Here is a 13,382-nt window from a genome sequence, read left to right on the forward strand (position 1 = left end):
GCTTGGAAAGGAGGGTGGGATTAGGGGGCAGACATTGCAGACAAGCAGCCTCTCTCCCCAGTTCAACTCTAAAGTGAAACTCAACCCCTGCCCTCCCAATCCAACAGCAAATGTCTGCTGGGTTGGGAGGGTCAGTTTAACTCCTGGGGCTTTCTGTGAAGCACCATAGTTAAAACAGGAAACTGAACATCTGCCAGTGCCCTCAAAGGCTGAATGCCTCTCATGATGCTGCTTTCTTTGGAGGCGGCCTTTATAGGAGTTGCAAGAAATCAGCCTTTTCAGATGAAGGGGTATGACATTTTACGTAGATAATTGGCATCATAGGATTTTTCATTTGAAGGGGGTAGGGTGTGTGTGCACGCGTGCACATGCTTTCTTTCTCTCTCACACATACATGCACCGCCCCCCCCCCGTTTGTATGAGAAACATTGTCATTTCTTACTCATAACTGCCAAATATAAATTTCACAGCTTTTGTGAAGAAGCAAATTAGTTAGCACTATCAATATTAATGGTTTGAGAGAGAAGCTTGTGTTAGGATCACGAGGGGAAAGCCCATACGTAATTACAGTGACATCACGACAGAAGTGTTAATTTTAAAGCATCTCTGTTTACAAGCTGTTCCCAAATACATAGACATCGAAGAATTATTCATTTTAGTTCAGTGTGCTGAAAATGTCAGCTTAAGTAGCTGGCTTATGAATTTTAAATAGCTTTACCATCCCCAAATTAGTGTGCTTGCCTATAAATTTCAGTTGTTCTGTAATGGAATTTCACTGGCATTCCATGAAGTAAACAGAAAATGTGCAATGTCTACTGAATTTTACGAGTTAAAAAAAGAATTCTTTCACATAAATTTGCTACTAGTGTTATGCAGGATATCTTCTAGCTTGAAGTTATATCAACAGAAATACTTGCTGCATTATTTACAAACAAACCGTAGTTCTAGATCTGAAATATTTGTTGCATTTCAGCAACACTTCTGTACCATCTGCCACAGAAACTTGGATTTCCTTAAACTATTAAGCACCATACGTCCTACCACTTGGGAATATTAATCCTGCCAAAATATATGATGTGTAAGAGAAATTTGAAAAATGACAATCTTGTTCCTTATTATTATTACTATAGGAAATATAATGGTAATTTGTTACAGACTAGTTAATCAGAACTTCCTTATGATGATGGGACGGCTTTTGGATTCTCTCGCTTCTCCCAAAACACAGGTGCTTGCTAACTACAGCATTGCTGCATGATCTCCATTAGCTATTTGTTATCTAAAGCCTAAGATGTTTCACTGACTCCCCTATTATCCAATGGCATGTGTAAAGTAACAAATTCATTATTCACAACTTCTTTAAAAATTAATTGCAGATACGTACTACAGTGTCTTGGACTTTTAATTTAAAGGTGAGATGAATTATTTTCCATTTTTCTCAATTTGGTTAATAAAATAGCATGGTCAGTTTAATTTTTGTTTATAGTCCATTTCATTTTCAGATGCACATGCAGTAGGCCAGTGTTAAGTTTGAGTCACAAATGCTGCCTGGGCCTTTGAAAATTGTGCAGAAACATTGTTTTCATGGCATTGTTTGGTGTGAGAGGAAATACATTTGCATGTGTGTGTACATCTATAAACTCACGGAAATCTATGCACAGATGTGCATATATTTGCATTAGGTTGTATAAAAAAAAAGTACTTTTGTGATTTATCTTGACCATATCAGTGACCCATGTTTTCCTTTACTACTTAAATGTAATTCTCCAGATGCAGTTCTTCTGCTTATCTAGACATACTCTCTGGCTGTTTATTAAACTGACCAGCATAACTGTTTTTGGCTGTCTTGGTAAGTCTCCAGAAAGTGTTTTTTACGTCTTCCCCCTGGCCTTTCTTAGCTAGGATGCTAATTCTCCAATACTTATAGATCCAAAAAATACACAAAGTTTAAATATTAATGAAAATGAGCAAATAAATCCCTCTGGACATGGCCATGCTGAGATGAAATGGCATCATTAAAATACATTAAGCCCTTACTTAAAGCCCTAGCTATTCTGTTTTGGAATATACCTTTCATGAGCACCACTGCTGCCAAGTTGCAGTTTTCATTTCCAAATACATATTCACACTTGAGCTCTGTACACCTGGGACTCAGCTGCAAGCAATGAAAGTAGCAAGCTCTATCTAGGATCTCTTGAGGATATATTGACAACATTTCCTAAAAGCAGGATGTTGGCTGCCATGTTTCCCCTTCTTTACTTGTGGCAGGGCTGTGTTTGCAGAAGTCTTATATAGAGTTTATATTATGGATTGTATAGGAGAGTTTGAATAGGGATGATCCTGCCTCAAGCATGCCCTTGGACTAGATCAGTGGCTCATAATTTCTTTTTGTACTAGGACCCATTTGTAAACACTGGGCAGGCCTGACCCAGTAAAATAGTGTAAGTGAAAAAACAGCCCCCTGGCCCTGCCTGTTCCTCTCACTCCTGACCCAACCCTGTCCCTAGACCCCCAGTGTTTGGGGCAGGGGGAAGTGTGTGGGGTAGGGAGGGGGCCCAAGCAGCCCCTTGCAGGCTGGAATTCTGCCAGCCCGCAAAGAGAACCCACGTCTCAAAATAATCATAGATTTCATAGACATTAGGGCTGGAAGAGACCTCATGAGATCATCAGGTCCAGCCCCCTGCCCAAGGGGCAGAAAGTCAGCTGGGGTCAGATCACCCTGCAAGATAAGCATCCAAGTATTTCTTAAAGGTATCTAGAGTAGGTGCTTGCACCACTTCTGGGGGGAGTCTATTCCAGACTCTGGAGACTGGGTAAAGAAGTGTTTCCCTATGTCCACTCTAAAACGATTTTCCTGAAGCTTCTGACCATTAGATCTTGTCTTCCCTTGGGGTACCCTGGTGAACAGCCATTCTCTTTAGTTTTTTTCTAATGAACCCCCCCCCAAAAGGGTTACTATTTGATATCATCCCAGAGATTTTCCCACACTTTTCTCCTTTAAAGGAGAATCCATTTTTAAAGCTTGGTTGTGGCCCTTTCATACATTCCTGCGACCCGCTTTTGGGTCATGACACACAGGTTAAGAAAGATGGGATTAGACCCCTGGAGGTCCCTTCCAGCCCTACTTCTCTATGACTCTATAACTCCAGGTGCTCCTCTGCATCGTCCCAGTCTTTAAAATATCTTGGCAGAGGAAGCTTGTGCCAAGGTTGCCCCTGCTCAGGGGCAGGCAGTCCCTTGAGAGCTCTGGATCTTGCTCCCCTCCGTCCTTTCCTTGCTGGAGAAGATGCTTGGAGGCAATGGATGTATTTGCCAGGGGGTGCCCCCATCTCACTGGGAAGGAAAGGATGGGTACGTGCAGACTAGGCAGAGGCTCCTTAATCACAGAGGCTCCACAGAGGCATCAGGCACATCATGTCCCTGGGGGGCACAGAGAGCAGTGCAGCTCCCTCCTCAGTTTCACTCCCCTTCTCCAGCCCCTCTAACTTCCCATCGGCTGCCTTGGAGGATCCCAGAAGAGCCGCAACATCCTCCTCCCAATCCTAGGCGGGCTGCAGGAGGCGGGGGGAGCATAGGAAATGGAAGTTGGGAGTTCAGTGGTGCCGGGAGGCTGCTGAGCAGATCGCATCTGGGGCCGGGGCGGAGGAGGAGAGGGGCTGGGGGAGAGCGCACGTCCCATCCAGCCCCCCCACCCCTGCGCTCGCCGCTGCTCCGGCTCCGACGCGGAGGAGCCGAGAGGAGTCGCCTCGCCGCAGAGATCGGGGTTGATCCGAAGTGGCTGCAGACCTGCCGCCCTTCCTCCTCCTCCCCATGAGGGCTCTTTCCCCCAGAGGCTCCGGGTTGCTTCCCCTGCTGCCTCCGGGATCGGGATGGAGACGCCTGCTTTCTGGCTAGTGCAACTTTTCCTCTGCCTGCTGTGGGGTGAGTACATCCCTGCCGGTGCTGGGGACATCTCCGGCAAAAAATAAAGGGGGGGGGGGAAATGCAGGGCAGCAGCAGCCCCTGCGCGGGGATCAGCGCTTCAAGCAGGGCTGCTAATGAGTTAGCAGTGATTTGCTGGGAAAGTTTGAGATTTAACTCTCAGCCTTAGTTCAAAGGGGAATGACAAACCACCCTATGAACTTCACTACTGGAGACAAAAAGTCAGGGGCTAAATATAGAATTGGATTTAGGGCATATTATAACCTGCCTGCCGTCTGATACCGCCCCCCCCCAACCTGTCTGCATTTTACCAGCTACATTTTCTCACCAGCTCAACACCTCCCCCACCCCATCCACCTAGGCTCTCACCTCTCCTCTCCCATCCCCTCTGATCCTCGCTGCCAGGCATTTGCATTTTCACAGACTTTGATTTTGCATACTGCCTTCTATTCCACCCAGGAGAGCACTAAACCTGTTCCAGCCTTTTGCACTAAAAAGCCCCATACTAGTCTCCCAAAACACCAGCAGTCTCCCAATGCCCGAAGAAGGGTGTTTGTGCTAGAAATCTTGCAAAAGAACAATTTTCCCAACTATTTAGTTGGTCTAATAAAAGGTATCACATCCACCCAAAGAACCTCATCAGCCTTAGTTCTGTTTCACTAGCAGCTGAAGCATTTCTGGGTTTCCCTTGGCAGGAGAAAGCAGATCACCCTTTCTCCTTTTATTTTTTCTTCTCCCCCCTCCTTCTCCCAGTCTTTTAGGCTGGTGATTTCCCCACCCCCCCTTGCTGGAGAGACAGACCCCTTCTGGAGTGGTGATTTTCAAGCAGGGTTTATTGTACCCTAGGAGGAAAACCCTAATAAAGTTTCCACCACCTACTTCCCAACTCCCAAGCTCACTCGGGATCTTTCAGTGACAGTCTCCCATCAGAAAGGCCTGCTGTGTTTTGGGAGAGTAGTCGGGGTCTTTCCAGTGCAAAAGGTTTTTTTTTTTGCAGCAATATTAATTGTTCCAGAACAGGCTTTGCTGGTGATCTCGGTGGCTGGAACTCTGTTTTGAAAAGAGAGACTGCAGAAAGGCTCTGTAAGATACTGACTCTCCTTATGCCCGAAGAAGAGTGTTTGTGCCCAAAAGCTTGAAAAGAACATTTTTTTCCAACTATCTAGGTGGTCTAATAAAAGAGATCACATCTACCCAAAGAACCGAGTCTGTAAGATACTAGGTCTTGAGAGAGGACTTTTCAAAGAGCAGAAGGAATCTCTTCTTCCTGGTGAAAGCAACCCTGGGACTGGATCTCTGATAGTGTCTTGTGAGGAGGGAGAAGCTGTCTCCAGGCTCTACTCCCCTCTCCCCATCCCCACGCCTTATCAATGGGTTGTACAGTGTCAGATGTGTATATTTTGCCTCCGGTGTTGGTGATGCTGATTCTGCGTCTGGCAGGGAAGCGCCTTCTAATCGCACAGCAGATGCTTGATGTGAGTTCCAGAGAGCAAGAGGGAAATAAACAGTTTGAGACCAGACCAAACAAACCATCCAGAAAAGTGTTAACTGAATTGTGGCTGTTGTGGATGCTTATGCACAAAGCAGATGGCTTCCCCTCCCACACCCCTTTGTTGCAATTGTCCGAACTGAGGTTGCATGTTTCCCTGAAATATAGTTCAAAATAATCATCTTTGACGTGGCAACGCGTGCGCGCACACATGCACGCCCACACACGCACACACACTTTGCCTAGGTTCTGCAGCAGACAGACACATATGGACACATACATACACATGCACACACACTTGGATGCCTAGATCCTGCAGCAGAAACAGGCACGCACACATGGATGCCTAGGTCCTCCAGCACACACAGAAGCACACTTTGATACAGTATTGCCAACTCCACTGTGTCAAAAATCATGAGATGAACTCTTAAAAAATCAAGAGATTAGCATGTAAATCATACCATGCTATTTTTGAAGTGTGTGTGTGTGTGGGGGGGTGTTATTTGTGAAGGTGTGGGGGACTGTGGGTGTGTGGGGGGGTTTGGAGTCTGGAGAGGGGGGTCCCCACACACCCTGGCAGGAGGCTGGGTACTGTGGGTTAAGAGTGAGAAGCAGCAGCAGGGCTGGGTGGGCTGTGGCTTGGGAGTAAGGAGCAGACACACAAAGACACTGACACACACAGACAACACCCAGCTGGTACGTAGAGGGAAATGGGTAGGGGGGGCCAGATCGAGGTGGGGGTGAATGGGGTCCTGGGGCCAGGCCAGGTCATCCAGAGGCATGGCAGAGGGGCATGGCCCCCCACAGCAGTGCACACTCCTAGGGAGGCATGGGGCATGTGCCCCCCAGGGGGCAGAGCCAGGCTGCCTGCTGCAGGCTGGGCTCTGCTGCCTTGCCCCAGGAGCTCAGCTGTGCAACACTATTGCCACCTGTCAAGCAGGCAGGGGACATGGGGTGTGCTGGCTGTGTGGCTCATCCCCCCACCCCCTGGCAGCAGGAGGCACACGGGGCAAGGCAGCAGGGTGCAGAGCCCCAGCTCGCAGTGGACAGCCTGCTTTGATGCCTTAAACTTGCAGTGGACACATGGGCACATGTGCACACACATATTTTTATGCCTAGATCCTGCAACCGACATGCACACGGACACAAGCATACATGCTTTGAAGCCTAGATCCTGCAGCACACGCGCGCACACACACACACACACTTGAACACACATGGACACACACATGGACATGCCTCCTGCTTTGGTGCCTTGATTGTTTAGCAGATACACATGCTTTGGTGCCTAGATCCTGCAGCCAATATCCGCACATGGACACCCCCCCCCCGCAACACCCACACCCCTTATATGCCTAAGTCCTGCAGCTGACGCGTACACAGGGACACACGTGTGCACACACACATTTAATGCCCAGATCCTGTAGCTGACACACACATGGATACATACACGCACTTTTATGCCTAGATTCTGGGGCTGATGTGCATACACAGACTGTTTAATGTGTAGATCCTGCAGATATATCTAGATTTAGCCAAAATGGTACTATTGTCAGTCAGACTTGCAAAATTGATAATTTAGGCTTTCTTCTGACCACTTGTCCAAAATCTCATACACAGTGTTTATTAGGGGTGCATCAATAGGGATTTTTGAGTCTGATACCAATAGCTGATTTTTAAGGAGGCAAATTGGCTGATACCTATCTGATTTCTGATACAGCATGGAGAGCTGCATGCACCTGGTAAGCCTGTTGTGGTGGAAGGGAAGGGGGGAGAGAAGGGGTGTTGGGGGGCAGATCAAGGTTCCTTGGAGGAAGTGGGGCTGGGGCAGGCGCTGTCCAGCCAGGGCTGGGTGGGCATGGGATGAAGCCACAGCTCCTCTGGGGAGTTCAGGGAGGGTGAGGCAGCTCAGGTCACTGCGCACACCCTGGGAGGGCATGATGGGAGTGTGTGCCCCTGGATCTGCGCGGGGCAGGGCAGCTGCCTCTGTGGGCTGGGGCCACACCGGGTTCTTCCCAGTGGGGGCTGGGCTGGGCTGCGCTTGGGGCAGGTGGCGGTGGTGCTGGGAGCAAGGCTATAGGGGAAGCTGCAGCCACCCCAAAATTCACTGTAGCCCCCCAACCTGCCCTCCCAGCACTGCTGCTGCTTTCCCCGAGCACAGTTGAGCTCAGCTCCCCCCACCAGAAAGAGCCTGGTGCAGCCCCAGCCTGCAGCAGCAGCCCACCCTACACACACAGATCTGGGGGTACGCCCCCATGCCCTCCCAAGTTGTGTGCAGCAGCAGGACCCCCCCCCCGCACCTCCTGAATGAGCTACATCTCGTGTCCCGCCCCAGCTGGGTAGTGTCTGTCCCAGCCCCACTCCCTCCCTCACGGTGTGGGCCTTGATCTGCACACCCATGCTCCTTTCCTCCCCCCTCTCTGTCTACCACAACAGACTTACCATCTGCATGCAGCTCACCAAGCTACTGGGCTGTGCTCCTCCCTGCCTACATGCTGTGCTGCAGCCGTGTGCATGCATGGGCCATTTATCAGTCACGTAATCAGCCGCATCAGACTGATTTCTGATACAAATTCCGAAAATTTCCACTTTGCTTTCTATTGGTGCCCATCCAATATTGGACCAATGTATTGGTACACCTCTATTGTTTACCAGGTTACGAGTCCAGAAATGCACTTCTAAGTGCTGATGGCCTGAGCAGAATGAATCAACCCCCTTTTGAATGGCTTCACACTAGATTCCAGGTGCAATATACTTTCATTCTGGGGTACTATGCGTTTGGGAAACAAGTTGCGTGTTCAGGAGGCAAGGTGAATCTGTTGAACATTTGCTCAGCTCTACACGGTCACTTGTAAGTATAGAGTCTCCCTATGCCTGACGAAGGGTGTTTGTGCCTGAAAGTGTGCAAAGAACTTTTCCCCAACTATTTTAGTCAGTCTAATAAAAGAGATCACATCTACCCAAAGAACCTTGCCTGCCAGATAACTTTCAGATATTTCACATCTTTTATTTCGGATGACCCCATTGTCAGCCCCTGATACTTCATTTTTGCTGGCCAGGTAGCTGGCTTTAGGAATCCAGCAGTTCATGCCTTGTATGTAGGGACCTACTTAAATCGTGGTGAGACTAAATAATTTTCACGGGTTAGTTGTGGCATAAAGAGCAAATTTTGTGCATCTTTCCCAGATGTGCTCTTCCAGCCCCATCCTTCAGCACTGATTGGTGGAGAAGCCCTGGGGAGGGGGGGAAGAGGGATTAGGGGGCAGCCATCATTTTGTCTGCTTCCCTTTGTGTAGCCCAACCAGCCGGTGCCTTCCCCTGCTCTCCCTCCCCGCTGCACAGGCTGTGAAGCTGGGCTGCAGCTGCAAGGACCACTGGCTCCTACTGGGGAACCAGCATTTTTGTTTTTATTAAAGCTTTTTCGAGTTGATTTTGTGGACAATTCTAGATCCTGTACGCATTTTGCCAGGGGTGGGCAAAATGCGGCTCAGGGGCTGGATGCGGCCCACCAGGCCATTCTACTTGGCCCGCAGGGCCACTAAAATTGTAGAAAATTAATATTTATCTGCCCTGGGCTGCCTGTCGTGTGGCCCTCGATGGCTTTCTGAACTCAGTAAGCGGCCCTCTGCCCAAAATAATTGCCCGCCCCTGCTGTACATGAACAATCTTGGTTTTTTTCAACTTGATTTCACGGACAATCCCAGATTTCAGAGTTTCGGCTAAATTGTGAATTGACTAGACCCCTACTTATATGCAAATCCAAAGTGGCTGAGAGAATCTAGTTCTGAGCTGTACATCTTTACAATGTTGTCAATGAAGGTGCTTTTGATTTACTCAGATACAGGAAGAGAACTGGGGTCTCTTGTGGTTAGAAGGGTATTCCAAAGACTTTATGGGGGATAAAAATTCATCCAGATCAAAAGTTGCCAAATTATGGAGATCTTTCCATGGACAGACCTGTAAACAAAAGGGATATATTGTTCTCAATTTACAGGAAGGATGTCCATCTGCAATGAGACTTTTTAAAAAAATGTAAAATGCTCAGTTTTGTGGCTTTTATCTCTTGTGAGTTGTTAGAATCCTACTATGATCAGTCAAATATCTTGTTACTTTCCAGCTGAACGGGCATTTTGGAAACCAAGCATTCCAAAGAACTTTTTTTGACACTTAGTGGTTTATTTCTTCAGTACTGAACAAAGAAAAATAATCCAGTTATTTTTGATTAGGTGGAAACTTCTAGTTTTCGGCTCTGCTATCCCTCTTGTAAGTAAAACATATTTACTAAGGATTTTTTCCCATAGAATTGGTCTATTCAGCTCCATGCAACTCAGACAGGTTAGCAAGCTTTTCTTGCTAGAAGGACACTTACAAGTAAATAACTAACTAGAGTTTTTTGCTTGTGCCAGTTATCTCTCTAACTGGATCTCACTGAAGGGCTGATTTTAAAAGGAATCTGTCGACTGATAAAGTATTGTGTTGACTGATAAAGTATTGCTTTTGATCATAACAGCTGGATGTTGCATAAACAGTAAAGGCAGAAATGAAATCATAAACTCATTTTCTATTAAAAAAATCTCTTTATAATTACTAAACGTTTTGTGGTGCTGAATCTGAGTTTGTAATAAGTAACACTTTAACTGTATGAAGTATGAGCTAAATAAAGTTCTCACTGTTTTTTTATGGCAAGTAATACAAACATGCTTGTTACGTTCATTCCCCAGAAATACAGGTATCGGCTTTATCTGACCATCAGTTTGAACATAAGAATTGCCATTTACTGGGACAGATCATAGGTCCACCTTGCCCAGTATCCTGTCACAGTGGCAGAGAGTAGGTGCTGAAAGGGAGAGTGAACTGGGCATAACCAGTTTTTTTTTTTTCCATTGCTCCTCTGACTTATAGCCTCCAACATTTAAGGTGCAGGAAGTTCTGATTCAGAGGCTGTATCCCTAATTTCTGTGCTCAATAGATACTGATTAGGGCTGTGCGAAACGGCACCTTTCCGTTTCGACTTGCCCTTCCCGCCTCATCACTGACTGTCCCGCGGGCCCTGCGGGACAGGGAGGCAGGCCCCACACAGCCTGCTATGCCCTGGGCTGTGGGGTCTCGGAGAAACCGGAATTGCCACAGTGGGCACTTCTGGTTTCACTTTGCAAGCCAGCATGCTGGTTACTAGAACATGCTGGCTTGTAAGGTGCCAGTTAAGGAAACTTTTCCTGTAAATAATAAATCCCTATTTACTTTGTCTTCACCATTTAATATTTTGCAAATCCTTAGCACGTCCCCCACCAAATATCTGTTTTCTAAAATTAAATGCCCAAAGTAACCCAGAAACCCAGTTGCACAACAAGGACTTGAATGAACAGACATGTTACAAACCAAATATATTCTTTTGCCAGCATAATTGTTTTGTGTCCTTGTCCAAATATTTTCTCCTCCAGCCTCTGGAAATGGTTGTATTTTAGTGGCATTGAGGTATGTATATGGTAGACTATTTTACATAGTTTCCTGTGCAGTTAAACTTTGTAGGTTTTGAATTCCATTTGAACCTGCCTCAATATTTGCCTCTATTAATGTGACAGTGATAGTAATGTGTAGCACAGAACTCAAATAAATTAATGCAGTTGTATAAGTGTCACTATCCTCTTTTACTTGGGAAGTGCTGCCATACACAAGCTGAGTAGGCAGCTAGAATTGTAAGCAAATTGGTGGACAGGTTGGGAGAAGACCCTGGCTCACAGTTCCTACACTTTGCACTGGGCCATAACTCGGAACTGGAGCTGTATATTCAGGACCCAATTGTCCAGTCTTCTAGGTTCCTCTTGCAAGGTATAGGATGCCCGTGACTCCAAAGAGAAAAAATATGGGTGAAGAAAAGTCTGTTTGGTTAAAATTGAAAACTAAAGGGTTTTACCTGACATAAGTCCAGTACTTTGCAATTGAAAAGGATGAAGAAGTCAATTTGGGAGTTAAACTGACTCAGTGATCAAGGTCTCAGTCCAGTGACACATATGTATGCCAATGTTAATATGTCTCTGGCTATGGGTGGATCAAGGATAAAAAAGCTGTGGGATGGAAGGGGGGTGCAAATAGTGTAGTGTGTCATGACATATATCACAATACACACTTTTTCTCCTGGTAAGAAGAAAACAGAAGCTTCACTAATATGCCAGGAGCCTAGGAGTATATTATTCAGTTTAAGGTTGAAGCAAAAACAAATATAACTAGATTGGAACGTGCATTAATTTGCTATATCATATAGTATGTATACAACACAACAAACTAGGCAAAAAATAATCAAAATATATTGTTTTCTTAGTCCTGTTGAAAGTGTATATCCATTGTAGTCCCATGATATATCTTTCAGATGCTTAATACAAAATCTAGACTTCTTGAGCATCTTGACAATGCATCCAATGCTTCACTGAAAGTTATTTCCACAGCTGAAGCAATGTTTTTAACAAAAGTTAAAACTAGTCCGCAGGGCTGTGATATAGGAGATGCATCACCAAGAGTGGTCAATAGCAGGATTGCAGGAAAAAAGTATAACTTGGTTAGTGGAACATTGATGGAATGAAGGGTTTAGAAGGAATCAGCTAGATTATAAGGAATGATGAAGTCAAGTGACTCCTTCACTGCTGCTTGCACAGAAATGCTGCTGTCATTGCCAGGCTTTTAAAGTTTGGCTGGAGCAGGAATGAAAGGTGGGCTTGAGTGCAACTCTAAACCAGTCATTACAAATGCAAGCAGCAGATACTGTCTACATCACTTTTTGAAGCAAAGCAGGCAAGTACAGACGTAGCCAAGTTGCAGTTAGATTCTGGCACTGCTCCTATCATCCTTCACTTTTTCCATTTTTTTTTGTTCTTATTTTGGAACCTGTATGTTCCCAAGGTCTATGCAGACATCCATGCACAGAAGCCTATAGTTCATAAGATTAATGTGGTTAGAAAGAAAATTGACCACAGAAATCTTCTGTAAAGAACATGAAGGTGCTGTAGGTGGCAGCAGAGAGCATTAAACAAGTAAACCAAACTTCTCTGGTCCCAGAAGTCAAGAAGGATGACACCTACAACTCCAGTCTGAATGTAGGACTGCCAAAAGTGGGCAGGGTGATTTTGAACCTATGCTACCACTGCAAGTCCACTGACTTTATTGGAGTTATTCCTGGTTTATTTAAGTGAAACCAAAATGTAAACCCAGAAGTTATTTAGGCTTTTACATCCCAGTTTCCTAGGTAGGAGTTAGGTTCCTAAATAACTTTGAAGAGCTGGGCATTAGATTGTAAGATTTTTTCTTTTTTTTTCTTAAAAGAGATGTGGGAAACAAACTGCTAATAGCATTCAGTTGTATGTATATATATATGTGTATATATATGTGTGTATATATAGTTGTGTGTGTATATATACATAGTTGTGTGTGTGTATGTGTGTGTGTGTGTGTATATATATATATATGTATATATATATATACACACACACACAATAAGTATAGGAGGGTACTGATTTATAAAAAAGATCTACTTAATAAAAAGCCCACAGTGATGTTACTAATTAAGCCAATTTTCTACATTTTTATGCCAGAATATTTGTATGATTTACAAATATCCCCCCTGCCCTGTGCTAATAACAGAGCTTATTCTTTCACTTTTCCCATTTTTTGTGTTCTTTATTATGGAACCTGTATGTAAATTAAATTCCAACTGCTTCTGCAAAAAGAAAGAAATGGACAGAATGGATCAACAGTAACCTTCACTTGCTAAATGTAATTTATCACCATCTATAGCTTTGCTAATGAAATTTGTACTCAAGAGACAGGTAAGAAGAAAACAGTCTTCCCACTTAGAGCTTGTCAACAGCCATGGTTGAATTAAATCTGTTTTAATTCACACCTTTTTATGTTGGTGAAAGTCAGGATATGGACACTTATTTTGATAAAAAAGCAAAACTGAAATATTGGACTTTTATTCCAAAAT

At 45.2% G+C, this 13,382-nt stretch overlaps 1 protein-coding gene across 1 annotated transcript in view; it reads left to right on the forward strand.

Moving 5' to 3' along the window:
* Window positions 1-3,634: 3,634 nt before the first annotated feature.
* The window catches only part of RAMP3 (receptor activity modifying protein 3), a 94,431-nt gene continuing 84,683 nt past the window's right edge, over window positions 3,635-13,382 (forward strand). The window contains exon 1 of the mRNA XM_019509122.1: window positions 3,635-3,918. Coding sequence (XP_019364667.1) covers window positions 3,867-3,918 — 52 coding nt within the window. The 5' untranslated portion in view covers window positions 3,635-3,866. The remainder of the gene's footprint in view (window positions 3,919-13,382) is intronic.

Source organism: Gavialis gangeticus, unplaced genomic scaffold, assembly GCF_001723915.1.
Source record: "Gavialis gangeticus isolate Ggan-Ray unplaced genomic scaffold, GavGan_comp1, whole genome shotgun sequence".
NCBI lineage: Eukaryota > Metazoa > Chordata > Crocodylia > Gavialidae > Gavialis > Gavialis gangeticus.